At 45.6% G+C, this 25,440-nt stretch overlaps 1 protein-coding gene across 1 annotated transcript; it reads right to left on the bottom strand.

Moving 5' to 3' along the window:
- Positions 1 to 3,986: 3,986 nt before the first annotated feature.
- LOC146758280 (myosin-binding protein C, slow-type-like) lies at positions 3,987 to 10,932 on the bottom strand. Its single transcript, XM_085517301.1, has 4 exons — positions 10,926 to 10,932; positions 7,160 to 7,435; positions 5,150 to 5,309; positions 3,987 to 4,063 (listed from the first exon to the last, which is right to left on the bottom strand). The coding sequence occupies exons 1-3, from the start codon at positions 10,930 to 10,932 to the stop codon at positions 5,236 to 5,238; spliced, it is 357 nt and encodes a 118-aa protein (XP_085373427.1). The 3' UTR covers positions 3,987 to 4,063; positions 5,150 to 5,235.
- Between the last annotated feature and the right edge of the window lie 14,508 nt (positions 10,933 to 25,440).

Raw genomic sequence — 25,440 nt, 5'->3', positions numbered from 1 at the left:
AGTTCCCTCAACAGAGCATTCCTGATTTACTGTTAATGGAACAAGCTGTAGTGAGATGCCCATTTCCAACACTACCCCAGTGCTTTGGGTAGTTCTCACATTTGTGTAAAATGTTTCCTCCTTTTACTTATTTTTAAGAGAAATTCTCAGTGCTTCGAGGTTCAAGTAGAAGGTTGCTATTCACTTTAACCATATTATGAGTTAGCTCTCACGACAATCTTATCAGAAGACAGTTGAAGGAATCAGACCCCAGAATCTCTCCCATCAGAGAGGCTTTGGAGGTTAGACCACGGGCAGTAAAAACGACTTCCCCAGCGTCAGTAGGAGTCACACTTTTGATAATGAGAGTATATTTCCGACCCTCAATGCTTTCATGGGACGGAATGCATTCTAAAGTACAATCTTCTCCCTCCTGGATTTCAGTGTTTTTCAGCCGTTTGGTAATGCCAATATTCAGCTCTGGAAGGTAAGAGATAGGTTAGTATGAGGTTTATATGGAGAAAAGGCATTTGTGACTGACATGAGTAGCAGTACTGGTGTTTTAACTCAGGATTTGCAGAACATGGCTGCGTTCCTTACTGATGTATTCTCTAAGACATTCTCCACTCAGAATTACCAGAAAGCTATAAAAAAAAAGAGACGTGAATCTCTTGTCTTTGCTCTGGAAGAACTACAAGGCGAGCAGCTCAGTCCATGGAGCAGAATGAAGATTCAATGAGCTACAGAGGGAACAACCTAACAGAGAGGACAACTCTAGGATGCTGCGTGAGAAAAAGGGTTTTGCCTATGATAAGAAATTAAATGTTTCTATTAGCTAATTTGTTACCATCCTACCCCTACTGGTGTTCAAACCATTTCTCCATTTTAGGGATGTTTAGAAAGGAAATATTTCCAGGACATTCTTGATGTGTTTGGTGATTTTCATGGCAAAATGAGATACATTTACATCAAAAGCAATGGGAATTTTCCAGACATCACTGTGCTAAATTGCAGTAATACACTTCAATTGTAGAAACTATTAAGGCTCGTGGGGGAATAGGTGTAAGACATAGTGACCACACTGAATGTGCTTTCAGCACTCCTTTACTTTCCACAGTACTTACCCTGAATACCGACCTTTGATTTGGCAACATCACGGACAATATCACAGGTATAGAAACCTGCATCTGACTTCTCGAAGTCATGGATAAGGGGATATAGGGTCTTCCCAGACTGTACCAGCTCATACTTGTTGCCAGAAGTGAGCAGAACACCGTCCTTCTTCCACACTGGTTTGACCTTCTCTTTAGAGACTTCGCATTCCAATTTAATCACACCCCGCTCCTCACCAAAAACATCATCCAAGGACTTCATGAAGACAGCAGGCTTCTCTGCAATTAAAAAGGCAAAACAGAACAATGTGATACAGAAGTTGAGACATTTCCAGTTGCTTTCAGATTTTTAAAGAGGGATAAATAAATCTTTACCAGCACTGACGACACCAATATAGAACATAAAGCGGTTTCATGTGTGTTGACTGAATGCACTTTATGGAATTCTGAACTAATCAGTAGGAGAATACAGGGAACAGGAGGGACAGCCTGCATTGCCTTTGGTGGGACTGATATCATATAAAGTAATTGGGATGCAGCTCTTCTAAAGCTGGAGAGCTGGCATTGCCCTCACATGGAGCAGAGCTCATACAGCAGGCCACAGGATTAAGAGGATAAGCTGCTGAACACTTTTGATTTTCCTGTTTTATTGACTCCTTTTATCTATCTTCTATTTCACACATCAGATGTTTATACTGGGGAAAAAACTTCCACCAAATGCAAAAGAAAGGAGAAAGAGGAAATCCTTCAAACTCTGAGCGCATAGAGTAAAAGAGCTTAATTGCTGGGGAGAGCAGATTAGAATCACAGTACCCTTAGAATTGGAAGAGACCCTTCAAGGCCATCTAGCCCAGCTCCCCTGCAATAAAAAGGGACATTCACAGCTAGATCAGGTTGCTCACAGCCTGGTCATTAGTCATCCCAGAGGCAAAACACACACTGAATGATCTCTCCCTGCAGTCATAAATCCTTGGAGACAACAGCATTGACACTGCATGTTACTGAAGCAGTAAAAGAAACTGCTCTTGTAACTCTCCTTGTGGTAAATAAAATGATGATAAAAAGCAATGGAATGCTTTGGCAGGACACCAAAACCATCCTCCTTCGTTGATATCTGCTGCAATGGAACCTTCCACTGGAAGAAAGCCTCTGATGACTTGTCACCCCAGAGAGGTCAGCTTTAGAAGCAGGATTGCTGCACAATAGAATGAACTGGAGCTCCTTAGCATCTCTTACATCCAGGAGGGGTGTGATCAGACCCACCTATCACCTTCAGGTGCGCTTTCTGACACCTTGTCTGACTTCACTGTCACTGTGCCAGCATCCTCAGGCTTAACCTGCTTCATTGTCAGTGTGCAGCAATTGCCAACGTTCTTGATGTCATTGTAATTGTTGGTGTAAAGGAGGTTGCCATTCAGGAACCATTCCACGTCCTCGTCATCATGGGACAGCTCGCAGGAGAAGACAGCAGAGCTCTCTTCTTCAATTTCCACATCCTGCAGGTGCTTCGTTACTTCTACATTGCGGGCTGTGGGAAAACAAGGTGAACTGTTACCACTGTTACTATAAATCATACTGGGATGTGGTAGAATGGTTGGACTAGATGATCTTTATGTAATCTTCTCAGTGAAGATTATACATTTATAAAGTTAGCAGGAGAGAACGGCAGAAATCAACCCCAAGAAGAGAAATCTGAGGTGAAATAGGACATGGAAGAGGCCACCCTCCCTGCTCATACCTTCAGCTGTCAGCGTGGCCTCAGTCTCTGCAATTCCTGCCTTGCACTTGTACACACCAGCATCATCAGGCTTCAGCTTCAGAATCTTGAGCTCTGCTGAATGCTTATCCCTCTTGATCTTGTACTTCTCAGAGGGCTCGATGGGTGTGTGGCCTTTGAACCATTTCACAACCTTTGGAGAAGGCCTGAAGTCACAGGACAGGATGACAGAATGACGTTCCAAAGCTGTCTTGTCCTCCAACTTCCTGGTGATTTCTATATGGTAATCTGCAAAGCAGGGGTGGAAGAGAAGAAAGGATGAGGACAATTGGAAGAAGAGGAAAGTCTCTTGCGTGTATTCCATTCCAATTAATGTCAAGTTCACAATGGTTCTTTGAACGACTCTAAAGATAAAACAAACGATTGTCTATAGGGAATGCCATTGACTACATTTCTATAAAGTAATACTGTATATTATCTACCAAATGCAAGGTCCAGCTCTTGTTCTGTGCTTATTAAATTGCTCCCAATTGTTGAGGCTTTTATTCAAATAAGAGTGAGTTGAAAATATAACAAGTACTTCAGGATGTGAATGGAGACTCTTATGCTGGGGACAACAGCAGATAAAAAGCCTGCAAGTTTCTTTCAGATGAAATCAATGACAAACTGCATCAAATTTAGGTGCTACCAAACTTTAACTTGTCTAGTTCAGAAATACAATTAATTTCACCTGATTTGACTTCTTTGGTATAGCCAAGGACAAAACCTCAGCTCTGTAGATCTGAATAGTAAGCACATCACAGCTATTCAAACAGATCTTTTACTGAGATGCAGCTGTCTCATTTAGTGTCCAACGACTTTGAACTGGAAATGGAGCAGACTCTCCAGACACATACAAAATATTTCAAAGACCCCAGTGAAGGAAGACTGTACATTAATTAATTCTTCATCTTCATGATGTAAACCAAGCCTGGATATGTTACCTCTGACAAGTAGATTGGCTGTGGATTTTGATTTGCCAGTTGAGAACTGAATGATGCTTGTCATATCAGTGGTGGTTTTCGCTATGGCAAGCTGGTGGATGGTGCCTTCTTGCTGCATAATCAAGTTTCTGCCAGCCTGTAAGACTTCCCCACGTAGGAATACCACTTGGGAGGTTTCACTGAAGGAATGGATACCTCGCATTCAAATTTGGCTTCTTCAGGCTCAGTCACATCCTCATCACACAGCTCCTTTACTAGATTAACAGATTGCTCTTTAAGAAGGATGGAACAAGAGAAAGCAGAGATGTAGAAGGAATGTAAAAAACCCTTACATTATCACCCCACTTACGTCAGCATTACTGCACATGAACACTACACCTATCAGCTCAAAATGCCTTTAAAACATCATTAAAAAATAATATAAAGAAAGGAATGTTGTTAAGAAGTCACATGAACACTACACCTATCAGCTCAAAATGCCTTAAAACATAATAAAATAATATTATAAAGAAAGGAATGTTGTTAAGAAGTCAGACAATAAGACTGACAACCTGAAGAGAGCCCAGATCTTCTGATTCCCAGTCCAACATCCAAATCAAACCATGACCTTCCCATCCCAATATCAAACTCCTTGCATTACGAAATGGAATAGAGGTTCAATGAAACACAGACATTGATAATTACTTTGGTTAAATACAGCAACTTAGCTCTGAACAACAAGTTTTCTCCTAGTAAAGGTCTCTGTAGCTCAAATGTAATGACTCTACTTAGGAGAAATTCATTTTCCAGGATGTTCTTGCCCTTATAATGGTAACAGTGGCAAAGCTGGGGACTGAACTCTTGAGTAGTGTGCTAACTCAAATGTCTCCCTTTTCTTTATCACACTTAACATCATATATATACCCTAACATTGTATATATTAAAAAAAAAAAACAAAAACAACCCTGTGCTCTTTTCAAACAGACAGAGAAAATTAAGAAAAAGTCAAGCTATGTTTTTTATCCCTCAACGTTCAAACACAAATCTGAAGTTTAAAAGTAGAAAATCAACCTCGTAAGAAAATAATCTGTTCTACTTAGCAAAAGTAAAACCCAAAAGACAAGCTGGATATTTTGTGGGCAGAAAGGTAGGTAGGTAGGAGTTTTTATTTCTGTGAAAGTTCCTGATGGCGTTCAACTTTTTTGACATTCTTGCAAATGATGTTAGCTGGTCCATGTCACTTGTTCCACCCTAACCTCAGTCCCAAAACAAAAGGGGAACTCCCTTCTGAACCTTCTTCACTTCATTTCAGATGTCTTATATGCTTGATCTCCAACCCACCCCCCACTCAGGAGAAAGATCCCCCTCTTACACCCTACCATCTTGCCGCATTCTGATGTTGTCATCAGCCTTCAGCTTGTTGTCATCTTTGTACCACTGGGTCTGAACCTCATCGTGTGAAATCTCAGACAAAAGATGCACTCCCATATTCATTCACTTCCACATCTTCCAGTGGTTTAACAATCTTGATATCTCCAGCTGTGAAACACTAGAGATATATTTGTCAGGGTATTTCCAGAACTGAGTGCAGCATCTTTTCCTTACACATATTTGCATAGAAAATAAGTAGGATTATGTTTTATTCTAAACCATCATCCATTCCTGAGTCATTTCCCTTTTCAACACAGTCAATGCATTATTGCCCGTGAACTTAAAGATAGACTTACTAGCTACAGTGGAGCTCCCTGCAAACAGTTTTCATGGAAACCAGAACCTCATTTATTCTAAAACATTTCAAGCAAAATTAAGGGTAGAAAAACAATAGAACTGACTGAATCTTTAAGGTCATTTAGTTCCAGTCCCCCTGCTATAGGCAGGGACACCTCCCTCCAGACCAACTCTTCTCCTCAGGGTCAAGGCTTCTCTCAAATCATTCTCCTCTAAGCCTGTGCCTGTGCTTGGGATTGCCCAATCTGCAGGGCCTTGGACTTGGCCACACTCAAGTTCATGAGGCTGCCAAGGGCCCACCTCTCCAGCCTGTCCAGGTCCCTCTGGGTACCATCCCTTCCCTCTAGCACATCAACAGCACCGCTCAGCTTGGTGTCATCTGCAAACTTGCTGAGGCTGCATTTGATTCCACTGTCCATGTTGCCTACAAAAATGTTAAATAACACTGGTCCCAACACCACCCTCCACCTGGACACTGAGCTATTGACTGCAGCTCTCTGAGTGTGACCATCCAGACAGTTCCCTATCCTGCAACTGGTCCATCCATCAAAACCATTTTTCTCCAGTTTGGTGACCAGGATGTCATGCAGGACGGGATCAAATGCTCTGCACAGGTCCATGTAGATGATGTCAGTTGCTCTCCCATTATCCACTGATGCTGTTACTCCATCATGAAAGGCCACCAAGTTTGTCAGGCATGGCTTGACCTTGAGGAAGCCATATTGGTTACCACCATCACCTCATCTTTATTTTCCAAACTATGCCAAGGAGAACTAGACAGAACTCTACAATGTCGTGTCACTACAAACCTGTCTGAATCATTGGCTTCTCTGCATGCTCATCACTAGTCTCTCCTTAGCTTGTGTGCCCACAGTGTATGGGGAATGTCAGCCACAAATCTTACCTAGGGGACATCTTTGCTTCAAAATCACTTGAACATCACACAATCCCTTTTAACTGTCCAGGTCTGCACTTATTTATGTCAGAATCAGACCATATTTCTGTGCTGCTATTTCCCTTTCCTTCTGAAGGGCCTGGATACAACTTGGATTAACCTCAGGAGCAGAGTTCCTGCATAAAACCGCCTGTACTGAAACAGCAACTCAACCTGGTTGCAGACTGAGAGAGAAAATGAGAGTTCACCACCTGTGAATAATGAGACTTCTCTTATTTCCCTGGGAAGTAATGCCCACTTTTTTACTTTGACGGAGCTCCTTCCCATCCTAGAAGGGAAAATATCAAGTCAAATCTACATTAGTCCTTCCATCTCTGCACTGGGCAAAGGCAGCCTTCAGATCTATGCTTAATTCACCCAATTCCCTAGAATTAATGGAACTGTACTTACTGGAACATATGCTGAAGCTTAAGCACAGTGCAGTGTTTTCAACATGTAGGAATGGCTATAGAACATGCATAAATTCTTGCTGACATATGACAGCTTAAAGCACTGCAGAGGACTGTTAACAAGCCCATTTGGACATCACCTTGAATAAATGACGTTATCCCCAAGTAAGGGAAGGAACAGCTGAGCACCGGGGAGGTACACAAAGGGCCAGAGCAAATTCTCACACTGTCAGGTGCAAAGAAAACTGAGATTTCACCCTAAAACCCAGTTCACAACAAGGCTACAAAATCCTGGCTGAGAATTTCTGAATGCTCACCAGTTGTTTCCAGCTCGAAGGTCATCTTCTGGCCAGCAGCCTCGCAGATGTATTCTCCAGCATCTTTCCTCCCCAGCTGCTCCACAACCAGACGCCGTGTTTTGCCCACAGATTCCAGTTTGAACTTTCTGGAGGAGGCAAGCAGTCTTCCATCCTTGTACCATTTTACTTCAGTTGGATCCTGTGCTACTTCACAGCTGAGGGAGGCACTTGCTGCCAGGGCAGCACTCACCTCTTTCTGCACCTGCTCCTGGTTTATAAACACAGGTTTTGGCTCTGAAGGAAGAAAAGAAAAAGTATTGACTGAGGGACTGAAATGAAACCATCTTGCAGGTCTGTATGTACAGGTTGGAACAGGTTTAGGTTACCACTTGTGTGCCCCAGTGGCGCAGTGGTTAAAGACGCCGCCTTGCAACACTGGGGCCCGGAGTTCGAATCCCCCCTGTGGCGCAAGTGGTAGAAGTGCCGCTCTGCTACACAGAGGCTCGAATCCCGGGGGCTGGACTTGATGATCTCTAAGGTCCCTTCCAACCCGCATGAAACTATGAAACTATGAAACTTGTGCCCAAACTAATAGCCTTCACTAGAGAATATCAGCTCTTCTGTTGAAACAAAGTGTCAAATCTAGGCAAGAAAGAACCTAGGAACTGAAGGAACCAAGAGGGTCCTTGAACACCAGTCCCATGGTTGCAAGTCACTATGCAAACATATTGAACCCAAAAGAACATCTGTCCTGCAGGTAACCAAAACCTGAGTTCCTTTTACTTAAGACCCACTGTGAAAAATCAAAACACATAAACATGCGATAGTCAAACCACTGGCTGCCTTTTCATGACCCAGAACAGTACTCCTGGCTTCCTGAACAGACTCCTCGTGGCCTCTACCATTGCCACAACTGTGACTGTCAAAGGCACGAAGGAAATATGCTCACCAACGCAGTCCTTTGTTCTTTGTGTGTGATTTGCAGATATCTATCTTACTTTGAGCTCTGGCAATAGTCAGCTCTACCAGGTCTCTTACTGTGAGTAGCAGACTCACCTATCCAGATGCAGCCTCCAACATAAAGGCATAGTAAAAAGGCAGTGTACAACTAGGAGAAGTTCCTGCTTCTCCTGCCATGAAAGGCTGCACGTAGAACATGCACTCCAGCCTCACTGCACATACTTATCTTAGTCAAATGTTTCAGTGAACAAGAATTACAGTTTGGGATCTCAGGCACAGGAGAGATTTGAATAATATCTTGAATATTGCTTCCATTGTACATATATCAGTAATTATTATTCTACAGACAGACTGAAACAGGTCTTTGTGCCATACTAAAACCAAATACTTTCTAAAAAGCCACTCACTCAAGTATAGGGAAAAAACCTCAGCACAGACTACTGCACCTGGATCACTGTATAATAGAAACTAGATTTTACTATACTGTTCTCTGCTGTATTTCATACAACACCTGTCTTACCTGTGACATGAATCTTGAAGGTGAGTTTCTGGCCAGCAGCCTCGCAGCTGTACTCCCCTGCATCTTTCTTCTCCACCTGGCTCACCACCAGCCGACGCTGTTTGCCCTCTGACTCAGCCTTGAACTTCCTGCTCGAGGTGATCAGTTTCCCCTCCTTGTACCACTTCATCTCCGTCTTCTCCTGGGCCACCTCGCAGCTCAGCGTGGCATTTTCTGTTGGTGCAGCCTTCACCTCCTTCTGCACCTTCTGCTTGTTGATAAAGGCATCCTCTGCTTCTGGAACTGGAAAACATTGGGTAAAATATACATTAGATATGAACAACTTGTGACTGGAAGACATTAAAAGTTGCTTCTATGTTGTATTGGACCATTTCCTGGAGCAACACTGCTTCACAGTGTTTATCACACATTATAATGCATCCTCAGCACAGTCCCTATGGTCATCCCATCCCTCTGGGTAGTCTTTACTATCAGCTGGGACTCCTAATTTTCAGATTCCTTCGAATGAAGACAATGACAGATCTTCTTCTGTCTGTCTTTTTGATATTGCTCCACTCTACACTGGATATCAGCCAAGTACAGCTCAATTATGAAGACCTCAAAATCAGGAAACCATAGAAATTTAAGAGCAGAAAACCATCTTTTGACTCTACCCTATGGCAATGATATAGCCCTTAATATGGTGAATACTTGGCCTACATTAGATTTTGTAGCTCGGTTTTATGCACAAAGCATGGTTTTCTACTCTCAGCAACCCCTGATTCTTCAGAGAACTGGCTGAGGTCATCTCCTCTTAATACCTAACACATATAGAAGAAAGTGTTTAAAGCCCACCTTACCCTTTGTGTCAACAAATGGAGTTAGCATCAAAAAGATAGCAAGTGTAATTAGTTAGGCATACACACTTCAGTTAAGGTGATTCAATTAATCACCTTGCTAAGTGGGATCGCTTGATATGTTGAATCTTTTATTGATTACTTTAATGACTGCTTTATCTGGTTCTCCTTTTACCAACAACTGGTTGCTGAGAGTGTTCATGCTAGTTCCTATTTGAGGCGTGGGAGAACAGATAAACCCTAAATAAATGGACTTCCATTTCTATTCCATGGTTTGCCCTACAAAAGGCTGTACAAGTGCAGAATATTTATGATGCACTTACATCACGGACTTCTCTAGTGCTAGCCAGCTTGTAACAGCAGAGCAATTTTGAATAAGCTTCCTATGCTTGTTTGGGTCCCAGGAAAGATCCCAGGGTCCTGATGTTGATACCAAGACAGAGGCTCCAAGTATGAATGCAGGACTAGCAGGTGTGAGGGGGATTGACATTGCCGTTTATTTGCAGTGGAGACATGGAAGACCACTCATTCAGATCATTCATGCAAGCATCTTCAGGCATACCCAGCTCAGGTGACCGGGAAGGCTCCTGCTCCCCAGCAGTCATGGCAAACCCTTCCATGACCTGTCCCCCATCTCCTTCCTCCTCGCTGTCACTCTGTGAAGCCTTCTGCTGCCATCCCTTTCCCTTCCTTCATGGCTTTCTCCTCTGCATGCTGTCTGAATTCTGAGTGGCAGCAGCTGCCCAGGAGGGTAAGTTCAGCTCAAGTTCCTGTGCTGCTGACCGTTGCAGTACGTGCAATCCCAGGATTCACACCACAGCTCTACCACCAGCACTGCAGTCCACTGAAGGCGAGGGAGCAGGGCAGCAAGCCAATGCAAGAATGCAGTTGACACACTCTACATTTGACCTCCCTGCTTGTATTGACTGCAGAAGCATCATTCTCTCCGCCCATCTTCAACAGCCCCTGTTCTGACTGATGATTTTCAGGGGAGGTTCAAGTTGGATGTTAAGAAAAACTTCTTCTGAAGAGGAATGGTGATGTGGTGGCACAGCTTTGCAGGGAGGTGGTGGGGTCACCATCCCTGGGAGTGTTCAATAACCATGGAGATGTGGCACTGAGGGACGTGGGCAGTGTGCATGGTGGGATGGGGTGAGGCTGGATGTGGGGATCTTTGTGGTCTTTTCCAACCGCAATGATTTGATGAAGATCAGAAGGCTTGCTTATTAGCAAGACAACAAACATGGCCTAGACCAACCAGGTGATACAAAACTTCTCACAAATGCAATGGAGCTTTGGCCCACTTCAAATAAGGATTTCAGCGTGCACCACAAATACTGAGATAATGAGATGGCAGAATCAGCCCTCTTTTTACTCTAGTTTTCTATAGGTTTCCAAGGTGTGCAGCACTTGTTTCTTTTAAGCAAGAAGGTCTAATCTGCGTCCCACAATGCTCAACACTCAGCACCTAACATTCAACATGTCCTTAAAATGGGATTGTTCTGTGCTACCAGTGGAACCCTGGGGTAGAGGAACCCTGAAAAGCTTTCTGAGTGCAATGGTAAGAGGAGAAATTAAGACTCAGAAAGCCATTGCACTTTGGGAGAAGCTAGTAAGATGAGGATTTCTGTAGTGAAAGAGCCAACCACTCCAAGAGTATTCATAATCCCTCCTGACTTTCACACCACATCATTTTGCAGTGAGGGCTTGACTTGCACGTCATGTTACAGTGGTACACATGAGAAATACAGCAACAGTAGCTAGGCAAGCACTCTCCACGTATGGCAGAGGAGGAGGTATTACATTACCCTGTGCAGCCATGAGCTCATCCGGCCTGAAAGAGAACAGAAAACCTTTGGTTTCTGAGGCAAACAGCTAATAATAGCCCTCAGCTAGCAAAATTCAAGTGTAAAAGCACTACATTTCTGGGTTTTCTCCCTACACCTCTGCAATAAGACGTGGGCTGGCTTTGGCTGCTGAGGATTAACTTGGTAGATTCCAGCTGTTGCCATAGTCTTTCTGTCATCATTCATATTTCATTTTCTCTGACAGATACCTCCCAAATCTACCCTTTCTGTAATCCACTCTTTGCTGAAACTGCCAGTTTTCTGAGCCAAAAGCATGAGCTACACAACTCACGGAACAGATCCAAAGGCCCCAGAATCACATCCACGTGGTGTGGGAATAGTAAGAGCTGATGGTTTAAGAGTCTACACCACAGAAAACAGCAAAACTGTCTACTACAGGGGCAGAGATATATTGCACACCAGGGACTGAAGGAGCAGAATGCCCCAAGATGGAGAGAGCAAAGACTGTGACCTTTACAAGGGAACAGAACGCAAGCTATGCCCTGCAAGGACACAATGTCTGTGTGAGCAGAAAGGCAGTAGACTCCCAGTACAGTTGCTCCTCCACATAGCTGACCAAATGCCAAACCTTGACCAGGATTAAGCTCCAATGTGTTCACTGTCATAAGAAAGAAGAGGAGAAAACAGATTCCCTGTCCTGATCAGCTCAGAATACAAGACAAGAACTGTAAAGTTAACAGAGAACAAGCTGACTTACGAGCAAAAACCAGTAGAGTGCAGCTACAAATAAAACAGAAGACAAACCCTCGTCATCAGCCAGCTCACTAATGGTCACTCAGAATGCAGCTGATGTGCCCATGGCTATCTGGAGTCTAAGTTAAAATTTACCGGATCTTGTGCAAAATATACTGACACCAGAGCAATCTCTACTGCAGCTGGAGTGAGAGATCTGCCTCCGTGCTAAACTCTCAGACTAATGAGAAATGTACAATTAGAAAGGTATCAATGGATTCATGACTGGTCATTACATTTACAGAACATGGAACGAATGGTCGTCAACATGGGATTCAACAAACCAAAGGCAAGTGCAATGCCTCTGACTAAAAGTTCTTAGGACACCAACAACCAAACCTCAGTGCAGCCACAGTAGAGATCTGTAACTACTACTGTTGAAATATCAACTGGTAGAGCAGTGTTGCACATTGTACAAATCACAGTTGGACATCCATGGACAGCTCATTATAAAAGTAGTCGTAGGGGAAGAGCTGGATGAAACACTGTTAAAAACAAATAATCATTTTAGCTGCACGTTTGTAAGCATTTCTTTTCATCCTCCCCAAAACAGTTTCATGGCAGAATCAAGAGGAAGCATTCACACAGACGTTTCCACAGCCAGACTATGGAATAATCAAAGAATATCAACCAAAATGTGTTTCCTACCAGTTACATGAATCCTGAAGGTGAGTTTCTGGCCAGCAGCCTCGCAGCTGTACTCCCCTGCATCTTTCTTCTCCACCTGGCTCACCACCAGCCGACGCTGTTTGCCCTCTGACTCCACCTTGAACTTCTTGCTCGAGGTGATCAGTTTCCCCTCCTTGTACCACTTCACCTCCGTCTTCTCCTGGGCCACCTCGCAGCTCAGCGTGGCATTTTGAGTCAGTACAGCCTTCACCTCCTTTTGTACCTTGTCCTTGTTTGTAAACAGGTCTTCTTTCTCTGCAGGGACATCACAACAGTCACACCGTTTTGCTGTAGTCTGCTGCAGAGCTAACTCCAGTTCCCCATTTTCACTATACTTGCCCTTCACAGGGACCATCATGATGCCTCATTAAGACAGGAAAATACTTTCCCCTCTATTTTGCCTTGGGAAATGATAGGCATATCATTTCATATCATATCATATCATATCATATCATATCATATCATATCATATCATATCATATCATATCATATCATATCATATCATATCATAAAGCTAAACATTTTGCAGTCTTATAGCAGATTTGGACATGAGATTTAGAACACCTGCATGCACTGCTGAACCTCCTCCCTTCTCTTTTTTTCTTCTCATGTCTCTCTACATTTCCAGTAAATCAGAAGGGAATGGCCCTCTAGAACAGGTTGCCCAAGGAGACAGTGGATGCTCCATCCCTGCAGGCATTCAAGGCCAGGCTGGATGTGGTTCTGGGCAGCCTGGGCTGCTGCTTGGCAACCCTGCACATAGGAAGAAGGGGGTTGGAACTGGATGAGCACTGTGGGGCTTTGCAACCCAGGCCATTTATGAGTCTGATTAGTGGCATTTTCCACCTAATTGTGTCATTCAAATTTTGTAACCAGATCTCTTCAAACACCTCCCCTTTTCTCACTCCTTGCATGCCTGGTGTGCTCTTGCACTGTAACCCTGCAGACACCAGATGACTACAAGAGCTGCACAAGTTACCCTCCTTGCCTATTGTTTGTTGCAGTAATTCATTCCTGGATGGAAAAGCAGATGTAGAAAAGTGTAGCTATGACACTACATGACAAAGAAAGTCCTATAGCCAAAATGTTTTGCACCAGAGAGGCTGTAAGTTGATCCTCCAAATGCAAGACACACCAAATGAAGCATTCCTTTATCTCCAGGATTTCAAGCATTTTCTCACCTCTGACTTTCACTTGGAATGTTGCTTTGTCATCTTTTGTTTCACAGCTGTAGCTCCCTTGGTCTTTCAGGGTCACATTTCTGACCACGAGCTTGCGGTGAGTCCCCTGGGAGATGATGGTTGTCCTCTGGTCCTGCTTCACCTCTGTTTGATCTTTCTTCCATACGACAGCTCCGCTTGCAGCTGACACCTCACACACCAGCTCCAGGCCTTCAGAAGGACTGACTGATATTTCTGGAGTCATTTTGGGCTTGTTGACAGAATTAATGGCTTCATCTGAAGAAAAAAAGAGAAAGTGGTTTACATCCTGACTCAGGCTTATTCAGCGCAGCATGAAGATACAGTTAGAACTGATTGTAATGTCTCTGCTCGTTACATTTGGGTGATCGAGTTTCACCTCTGGAGGTACTCACATACAAACGTGTGCTTGATTCTCCTGTGTAAGGAAAGAGTAAGTTCTATGCAGACAGTTCTTATTTCTTTTAATCATTTCTGTATTCTGCATATGTTCTTCTGAAGATAAAATGAAGGCAGCTAAGTAACATGTTTGCAATACATGAACAAACCTATTCAACACCTTGTCTCTAAGCTAACAAGCAGCGTTTGATGAGCACATCAGTATTTCATGCCCTTCATTCCATCCAGACAGAACCTGCCTGAGGAGCAAGCTGATGGCTGTCAGCTACAGGCAGACCTAGCTTAGTATTGCATTTCTTATAGCAACAACTGTTGCTTTCATTCACTGAATATACCAAGGCCAATTGCTATGCCAGGCACATTTATGACATCAGTGAACAAAAAATTCGTTAAAAATTGTAATAGACAGGAGCCATCTATTCTTTTAAAACTAGGTGACCAAAGAACAGTCCCTCTAGAGTCAAGCTGTTAAGAACTAATAGCACAAACCAATATCACATACATAGATTACTTCCCTGCCCTAAGACCATCTTGCGACCATTTGGTGCTCCTAATTAAGCCCTCTTGATGGCATTTTGTCTGAGCCATGTGACATTTTGTGATAGGAGTTACTGCCAGTGTTCCCTTAACCCTACACCAAAGTAGGAGGTATCCATTCTCAGGGAATCATGCAGGCTTCCTCTGTATATGATGCTCAGAGACATCCCCAGAACTTTTTAAATCTTAGCTTAGCTCTCATCCAATAATGTTCATCAAACAGTGCAACTTGTCCTTTGGGGATGCCTTTGTTCTGCATCCACCAGTTCCAACGGAGTCTTCTTGGCTTGTTTTAGATCAGTTTTTCAACAGATAAAGCCAGGGTCTTTGAATTACAAAGTGAAATTGCAGAATGCATGATTCTCAACCAAACAGAACGGGAGGTGGGATGCAGGGTGAATACCTGAGCCAACACCACCTGCAAGCAATCCTTCAATATCTTAGGAATCTCTAGCCATCCCAAATCCAGTGTTGTGCTTGATCTATCATCTCTGCTGAGTTTTTAGCTAGCTGATGGTGAGCATCATGGTGGTGATGGGTGAGCAGTCGGACTAGAGGGTCTTAATCAACCTTAAGGATCCTGTGATCAGAGGAACGCGAATGTGCTGTTAAAGGTCACAAGCGCTGCACTGCAGCATGAGCATACACAGCGAAAGGCTTTCAGTAGAGCTTCGGTTCATAAATGAGGACTGGGTTATGGAAAATAGGCTCAAGATAGAAACCAGAAAACAGATCTTAATGCCAGGTTCTGTGAATGCAGCCAGCTGAATTTCACAGATATTGAATATCAATGACAATTTCTTGTGTTATTTTACCCTCCATCCACCCTGAACAGGAACATGTCAGTGACAAGCATTACTCCTCCAGGCTTGACCTGACAGTGCTTTACTTGTACTATGAGCTAATGCCAGGAAGGGCAGGAAAAGAGTTTCATCCACGTGCCTTCTCCTTCCTTAGTAAAACCAGTGTGAAACTGCAGCCACGTCAGGCTGAAGGAGACGTCTCAGATGTCCTGCCTGGATGCAGGAGGTCACGTGTCAGAGGATGTCTGGCACGTCAAGTCTCATGGCAGTGCAGTGCATGACAAACTGCAACAACACTTTCCTGTGGGCTCCTTTGGGCACGAGGCCCAGCGGGTGACACACCTCTGGCTGCAGCTCTTCAGAGCCTCCCAGCAGCCACGTGATGCCCATGGGAGAGACACAGCTGACCCGCACAGCAGACGATTTACCAGCTAGCTCTGGTTTACAGCAAGAGAAGATACAAGTGGCGACGCTGAATGGTGAAATACTGCGAGTGTGTGGCATGGGTATAAGATTGGTGAGCCTGAGGATGTTCAAAGTCAGGCTGGACAGGGCTCAGAGCACCTGATGGAGCTGCAGTGCCCCTGTTCATTGTGGGGGAGTCCAACTAGCTGACCCTTCAGGGTCTCTTCCCTATCTATGAGATGCACGAAAGCTGATTCTGCAGTAACCAAGCTACCAACAGCAGTTGTTTGTCTTACAGCTTCCAACACAGATTTTAAAATAACAGCATTGATTACTCATTTGATAGTCACATTACAGTGCAAAGCACATGGAAACATCCATCAGCGAATTCAATTAATTCTGGGGGCAGACCTGCCAGTATGAAATATTATGTTAACATGACAAAGAGAGAGAAGAAAAGCAAAATTAAGACTAGCTGACAAGCCTTGGCAGGAATTCTGCTCTCCATCAATTTAGTACCATTATTCAATTCTGTTTGGAGCTGTCTCCATGCCTCTCTGGAGTTTGTTCTTTGAGAAGAAGCAATTAAGTAAGCTCTCCAATGCCAAAGTGCATACACTACTCTAGGGCTTTGTTGTTTCTCCATGGACCAACAAGGGTTGACAAGCCAGCAGAATATGATGAAGAGCCTCATGCATACTCAGAGTAAAAAAAAAAAAGGCAATTGTTGCTGGGAAGAAGGTGCATTTGCATTTGTGTCATCTGCAGAGGGTACTGCAGAAATGGAAAGTCTTCCACTGGAGCAAACAAAGGGCTCTCATTTATTGCAATCAAGGCCCAGCGTGTGGATCTCAGAGATCAGACCTACACCCTGCAGCAAAACAGAGACCTGCGTGGAAAAGTTCAGTTTCTCTCTCCATCTGTGTCAGAAAAAGCCCACCATGGAATGACAGCTAAGTAAACATCCCTGTGACTCTTCACAGGTCTCTTCTACATTTGGGATCACTGCTACAAAAAGAGCTGTTGACATCATCTCTCGTGGCCACCCTGAGAGAAGAGCAGGAAGGCTGGGATGCTCTTTTTCCTATCTTTCCCTTCATTTCCTCTATATCTTAGGGACGAATCACAGGACACAACACAGAAATCAAATGGCTCTACAAAGCAGATTGGCCAGTTCAAGTCAAAACAGCCACTGAAAACACCCCAGATGCTGTCTGACAACAGCTGGACTGTCGGGGAGTCAGGTGAATGCAGTCTGCTGGCCCTGGGCAGGAAGAGCACAGCCCAGACTGTCACATACCTTTCAGTGAAAGCTGATAGAGCATTTTATCCCCCTCACAGATGCACTGATAACTTGCGGCATCATCCATGGAGTCATTGTGAATTTTCAGGGTGTGTTTCTTCCCCACAATTTGCAGTTCATATTTTTCACTGGCCTTGAGCTCCTTCCCATCCTTCATCCACTCCACAGTAGCACCTGTGTCTGAAAGCTCAGCCTGCAGTTTGGCTTCCTCACACAGCCGAGCGCAGATCTTTTCTACATCTTTGCTCTTCTTGGTAAATCTCACTGCAGCACCTGTCAGGAGCAAAGGCCTCATTATTTCAATTTATATCAGGCTAACGTGGTCAATATTTGCTGCAATATCTCTGAAAAAGTATCACCTTCTGTTCCTGCACTCATCATTGTGTCACTGCTGAGCAATTCAAGATATTTCATTTAGTCTTCTTGCCGGATTTACTAAGTAAAAATCAACCAAACATCTCCTTCTACTGATTAAGAATGCTCTAAACATGCTTCTGCAGAGGTTTCCACCCAATGACAAACAGCTCCTCCCATAATGAATGTTTATTTGTTCTATTTTGTCATGCAAAGCTGATTGATAGAGATATTATTGGAATGATTGCTCCCCTACTTCTAAACTATTCCAGTGCAATCAGAAAGGCTGTCTGAACCTGGAGCTGAAAGTACTGCTCTATGGTGATGCAGTGGTAAACATGGTGACTGAATGCACTGGCCAATAGCTGTGAACTGCAGACATTCATCAGCTGGCATGAAGCAATCTGGTTCAGATACCAAGCAGCTGGGTAGATTGGCTTACCCTACACTCAGTGCTATCATGTTTAGGTCATTACCAGGACTCACGTCAGTCCATGGGATGCAATTTCAGGTATTTGGTACAGTCAGTGAATGCCTGCAGCCCCAGTTCTAATCATCAGATCACAGCAACTCTGCCTTGACAGTAAGAGGAAAGGAGAAGGATCAAAGCAAATACCTCTCACTCCCATCTTGGTGCTGACATCAACATTTTTGGCAACAAATTTCACTTCTGCTGCATCATCGTTCTTGGTGACGTTCTTTATGATTAGGCTGTGAGTAGTTTGGGTTCTCTTGATGATGCAGGTCTCGCTTTCCTGTAAGACTTTACCATTGAGGTACCAAGTGCCGCAACACGTTGTTGTAAGGTCAATAGTAAACATGGCATCCCCTCCAGGTACAGCTTCACCAGTTGTTAGGGGGGATTTCACAGCCAGGGCTGGGTCTGAGGAAGAACATGTATGTCTTAATGCTCTTTAGATGCAAGTCTGGTATCTCATTTAGAGATGGAAGATTAAATCATAGGTACATTTCTACTTCTCCCTTTGCATGAGTGCTGGAAGAAGCACTTCTGTGCTTAAGATCTGTTACAGAAAGTTCTGCCTCTTGCACATGTGAGATATCAAAAGATAAGGATATTCATGTCTCTGTCACAGAAACATAACTCGTATCACTTTAGTGGTAGCTGGAGGTTGATAGGAGATAGGAGAACTAGGAATAAAGGAAAGCCTTTGGTGTGTTAATGAACTACTATCCTTAAAGTCAAAGGAAACATCTTTAGGGAACCAACACAGCTGCTCAGCACACACTGACCCATTTCCATTGGGGTTTTTGTGCTTACCAAGGTGCATGCTCCCTGGGAATTCCAGAGACGGGCTCTGTCCATGCGCATTGACTGCAGACACTCGGAACTGATCATCAGCCTCTTCAGACAGATTGCTCACCGTGAACTCTGGGACGGGGACATGAGACTTGTGGCACCTCACCCAGGTGAAGCCAGTTAGTTTCTTGCGTTCCACAATGTAGCCATCGATTGGAATGGGGCAGTGCATCTTCGGAGGGGACCATGCCAGCGTCACTGAGGTTTCTGTTTTATTTTTCACCACGGGGTCAACTGGGGGCTGGGTGGGAGGTTTTCTGGGAGCTGAACAGAAATAAATTTCAGAAATATTAGCATAAGGTCATGTAGGCTGGAAAAGGCCTTCAAGATCAGCAGACTCAACTTTCAGCATGACCTACTGAGTCCCACCATTAACTACTGTGGTACCTGAGGACATACATGACAAGCTTATTCCTGCAGGTATTTGCACAGTGAATATATTCACCCTCTGGTTGCTTTGGAACATTTTAGAGGTTAAAATCCCATTGGACTTTTTCACTGTGTGCAGCCACTGATACAGGCAGGAGGCTGGGAATTACCTGATGGGCTCTAGTTACAGACTACTGACACAGTCAAGGATTGATTTCATTTAATTTTGGCCATTAGAAAGTTTGGTGTCTGGTTTCAGTCACCCATCTAGACTCCAATTATAATCATATGGAGAACAGCGCATTTAGGAGAACTCATCTCAATAAACCTGAATGAAATCACAGAATCATAGGATCACGGGAGGGCTTGGGTTGGAAGAAACCTTCAAGATCATTAAGTTCTAAACACCTTGCCATGGGCTGGCTGCCCACTAACCAGCTCAGGCTGCCCATCACCCATCCAACCTCGCCTTCAACACCAAGGACAGGCACCCACAGCTTCTCTGGGCAGCCTGAAATGGAAGCAATGAGACACATGTTGAAGATACTCAAACATTCATGACTGTAGAGAGAGCCAAATACTCTATACATATTGCCTGCCTGGTAAATGGTATTAAAATGCCAACAACAGACTCATCCAGCTCATTGAAAATGGTGTGAACATGGCGTACAGGATTCTTCCAGCAGCTAGTTAGATCTGCAAAGAGTAAAAATAGGAAATCTCAATGCGATACAATTTTCCCTCATAACATAAATAGACACATAACTGTTTTGGGGTGCACTATTACCAGCCTGTCAGTTGCTGTTGGTCAGTGCTAGATGCCAAAGGTCCCACTAACATAGCATGAAGCTGAAAGCTAGACGCTGGAATCAGATCTCCTGACCTTACCATCAGAAATTGAGATGTCATATTTTGCTCAGAGGTGCCTGCTTGTAGGAGGGACAGCTTCCGAGCTTTTTCTGCTGCAGGAACCAGCTCGAGCTTCAGAATTTAAACAGCAGTCAGAAATTAAACTGAGCTTTGTCACCTCCATCAAACAGAAGGAGTAGTTGGGTGGTACAGCTTTCCAAATCACTTAGAAACTGTCACAACAATCAGATGCCTACCTTTTCTTTTTGTACTTGTAAATACATAGAGCTTAATAGCATCAGAATGCTGCAAGCACTTCAGATAACACGACAGCTGTAAACCCTTCTTTAAGGATTTCTTTGTTTAACCACTGAGTAACTGTAATTCAGTGGTACTGGTGGGAGAAGGGAAGTCCTAATCTTCCCAGATGGAGAATGGAGTTGATGTTCACATGCAGACTGGTGCTGCAGCAGAGCCAGAAACCACTCATTTGGGAAACACAGCACCAAGAAAATCATGTGAATAGCTTCATAAAATCAGGCAGCTTCACCCAAATTTCATGGCAGGTCCATTATTCTTCCTATTTTCAGGAATAAATGTTTTCCCTTATTCTTGTAGTTTTCTTTTCTTTTCCTTTCCAGCAAGCAGCTTTGTAGCTTACAAATTGTTTTCTAATCACCTCCTGGTGTGGACAAATCACACAGGTTTGACTCCATGTTTTACATAGTTAGCATTTTATATTTGTTCCAGTATGGAACTGTACAGTCATAGAATGGCCTGGGTTGAAAAGGATCTCAAAGATCACAGAATCACACAGAATCACAGAATCCTTCTGCAAAAGAAAACACAAAAGCTACAGGGACTTGGAACTACTTTGTATATCGAGATCAGAAGGAACTGAGAAGTTATCAAGTACAAAGAACTTACTTTTCCAGATTGCCTTTTCCAGACTGCTGTTCCAGCAGTGACAACAAGCGCAGGCAGCCCGGAGGACATCGCAGACATTGATGATCAGCTGGCATGGATCAGCGAGGATGAGTTTGGGCACAGCACAGCTGGCAAGGGATGCTGGGGTGGCTGCAGCAAGACAAGAGCTCCTCCAGCCTGAAGATCTCCATCACCAGAAGAGAAAGGACAGGGTGAAAGTAAGGAAGACGCGCAGACGAGAAGAGCAGAAAGGGAGATGAGGAGGGAACTTGGTGGGGTGGCAATTCTGGGGGAGAAATTGTACTCTGATAATGTTACACTCTGAAATTCAGTGCTGCAATTTGGAGGAAGGAATTATTGGGGTGGGAATCTGGGGGGCCGTTGTAATACCAGAAGTATTTTACAGAGCAGCAGCCATGCATCAAGAGAAGGGCTTCACAGAGCAGCAGCTGTGGAGGGAGAAACAGCATGAGAACCAAGGACACCTCTAGGAAAAGAATGAATGAGTAGCTCGCGGGTTTCAAGGGGGGTCTTTGACCAGGGGTTGTTATTGCGGTAGCTTTCCTCCAATTGGTGTCTGTGGTTTTTAAATGCCCTCGTCTGTCTGCTATAAAAGCATGGCTTTTCGGGCAGTCGATGGACGCAGCCATATTTAACCATATTGCTGTCTGGCTGTTTGTCCTAGCGCGCTAACCTTTTGCCTTCAGGTTTGCCAACTACTGTCTCAGGAACGAGAGTTATTAGGCATTATCCAGGTTATCTTGTGCTTCTACTATGTTAATAGATTGGATGTGAATCCAATGGGGTCTGATGTTACCAATGGTGCTGGAATCTGCGGGAATAATCATTGAATGTATTAGTAATGCTCGGTTATGATGCTATTACCTCTCTTATATCCAACTAATTTGGATTTTTCAAATATGACCACGCATCACTTGAGAGGAAGGCGCACGCTCATAGAACTGAATGGGAGAGTCGATTTCATTTTCCAAGCAGGTGTTCCACTTGGGCTCTGTATCACGCACTGGCCATGCGGATATGGAGTACAACTGGAAGAAATCCCTCAGACCCTGAATGCAGGAGAGAATGTGTGGTGGGTGAGAGAGGAAAGGTGCACTTTGAAGCAGGGGACGCCCTGCTGGCACTGCCTGTCGCATCCACCACCAACACGGTTTGCTCTTTATCCTGCTCCACAGCTGCTGATCTGTCAAGTCCTTCTCTTGATCCATGGCTGCTGCCATTCTTCTTGGATTACAACAGGGGGCTGGGAGGTTTTTGGCAGAGGGAGGGAAGTCGACTGGGGGTGGGAGTTTGAGGGGGTGGGATCAGAACGGATTGTTAGGGTGGGAAATGGTTGGGAATACTGTCATTTCTTGACTGTTTGGTATGTTCAATTATGCCTTGCATTCACTTTGCTATACCTCTGCCTGCGGCCATTTATTCAGTTACAAAGCCCACCTCCCCAGTCTGGGCAGCAGAAAGGGCAGTGTCCCAGATCTGCCACCACCACTGGACCCATCTCTCCCCTCCTCAGTCAGTTCTGCGTGGGAATGGAGGGATGAGAAAGGGGGAAGGACGGGAATTCTGGGAGAGCTGAGTGGCTCAGCCTGGAGTGGAGGAGGCTCACTGCCATCCCAGACACAGCCATCAGTCCCCAGGTGCAGAGAGGACTGAGCCAGGCTGCACCCTGCAGCACCCAGCATCAGGATCCCAGTCTGAGGCCTGCCTAGGTCGTGTGGCTGCGCTGCAGGCTGAGCTATGGAGAAAGCCCCACTTGGAGATTTCTTCGCTCCCTGAATGTTCCCCCCTTTCTCCATCTTGCTCTGCTCCATCCCCAGCCGCAGCCCGGCGTCCCCGACATGTTGCTGTGCTTGCAGAGCTGGACTTGGCCCTTGACCTGTACAGGCCCCTGTCCCCACCTGTCGGATATCCACCTTGCCTTCTCACCCCTCTCTCTAGATCCAGTTCATGCCCCATCTATCTCACCTCCATGTCCCACCTACGTCCTCTCTACGTCTTTTGGTCTCCCCCAAACCACCCTCACGGTGCCTTACCCCCTGGCAGGCTCAGGGAAGGAGCACCCGGTGCCCTGAGCCCACAGGCCCAGCCCTGCACAGCACTGCACACAGCACTGTCATGGCGGCGCCCGGTGCTGCCGCACAGCATCCTGGGAGTGGTAGTTCCTGCGGGGCCTGCAGCTCCCAGCAGGCCCTGCAGCTCCCAGCAGGCCCGGGCGAGGGCAGAGGGGAGCAGTGCTGTCAGCCGGGAGCTCGCCCAGAGAGCCCGATGTTCGGAGCACTTCACACCAGGAACTTTGGACTCGGCTGCTTCTGTCCACAACGTCCCTGAGCTGCTCAGGAAGCACAACTGTCTCACCCTCTGAGATCTGGGCTGTGCAAAGGAGGCTGCAGTTGCAGGCTCAGCTCTGCCCTGTTCCAGCAATGCACTTCCTTACAACTGGAGCACTGTCACGCTTGCTTCTTGCTTCAACGGAGCAATCGCCCACCACTTTGCACACCTCTGTGCTCGTGCAAATGGCCACCACCCCATCCCTGCACAAACACACACACACACACACACGTACCACCCCATCCCTGCACACACACACACACACACACACACACACGTACCACCCCATCCCTGCACACACACACACACACACACACACACACACACACACACGTACCACCCCATCCCTGCACACACACACACACACACACGTACCACCCCATCCCTGCACACACACACACACACACACACACACACACACACGGACCACCCCATCCCCGCACACACACACACACACACACACACACACGTACCACCCCATCCCCGCACACACACACACACACACACACACGTACCACCCCATCCCTGCACACACACACACACACACACACACACACACACACACGTACCACCTCATCCTTGCGCGCACACACACACACACGCGCGCGCGTACCACCTCATCCTTGCGCACACACACACGTACCACCTCATCCTTGCACACACAGACACACACACACGTACCACCCCATCCCTGCACACACACACACACACAGACACACACGTACCACCCCATCCCTGCACACACACACACACACACACGTACCACCCCATCCCTGCACACACACACACACACACACACACGGACCACCCCATCCCTGCACACACACACACACACACACACACACGTACCACCCCATCCCCGCACACACACACACACACACACACACGTACCACCCCATCCCCGCACACACACACACACACACACACGTACCACCCCATCCCTGCACACACACACACACACACACACACACACACACGTACCACCTCATCCTTGCGCACACACACACACACACACGCGCGCGCGTACCACCTCATCCTTGCGCACACACACACGTACCACCTCATCCTTGCACACACAGACACACACACACGTACCACCCCATCCCTGCACACACACACACACACACACACACATGTACCACCCCATCCCTGCACACACACACACACACACACGTACCACCTCGTCCTTGCACACCCTCCCACATGCGTGCACAAATATCTGCAGTGCATGGACACACCTGTGCACACCCACATGTGTGCAGCCCCAGCACTGCCCACAGCTCCGTGCACGCTCATTTGTGCATGAAGAGGAACGTCTCAGTGGAAGCGTGGCTGTTCCTCCCCTCTGACGGGGCTGGTGTGGGACAGAAGAGGAAAGCAGAATGCGGCCACATTTTCCTTGTGGCTCCTAGTTCCTGTCTTACCATGGGAAACAAGATGAGCAACTCTCCCTCTCTGTGATGCTTAGCTCTGTACCTCTGCCATCATCTCTATACTCAGATGCTCCTGCATGTATTGCTGCACACAGTGAACCTGCAGGTCCCAAAGGAATCCTTGCCTGCTCTCCCTCACCTGGAGGTTGCAGGGTGCTGGGCCTCCTGCCTGTACCTCCTTCCAGGTGTCATTTGCCAGACCCTGTATGTCCAGCTGGTTGGAACTGCAGTCAACTAACACAAACAAGATGTATGAAAGTAGTCTTTCCGTTTCCCAGGCATTCATCTTTATAAAAACACGTTGTGCTGTGAAGCACAGCAGGAAGCAACTCAACTGTGCAACAAATACTTGGAGCCTTGTTTCATCCCTTCCTAACCTCATTGAAAGGCTGACTGACACCTGCTTGCCAGCGGTGACTGTGGGTCTTTCCTCAGAGTCCAGAGCACATTAATCTCTTCTGATACTCAC

Source organism: Coturnix japonica, chromosome 16, assembly GCF_054131305.1.
Source record: "Coturnix japonica strain WE chromosome 16, WE-NBRP24, whole genome shotgun sequence".
Classification (NCBI taxonomy): Eukaryota; Metazoa; Chordata; class Aves; order Galliformes; family Phasianidae; genus Coturnix; species Coturnix japonica.
Note: the sequence above shows the minus strand (reverse complement) of the source record. Positions and strands in the feature narration are given on the sequence as shown.

Coding starts and splice junctions, on each gene's coding strand:
- LOC146758280 (XM_085517301.1), bottom strand. Junction 5,310..7,159: donor CTTCGAGCTGGAAACAACTG/GTGAGCATTCAG, acceptor AGTGTTTCACAG/CTGGAGATATCAAGATTGTT.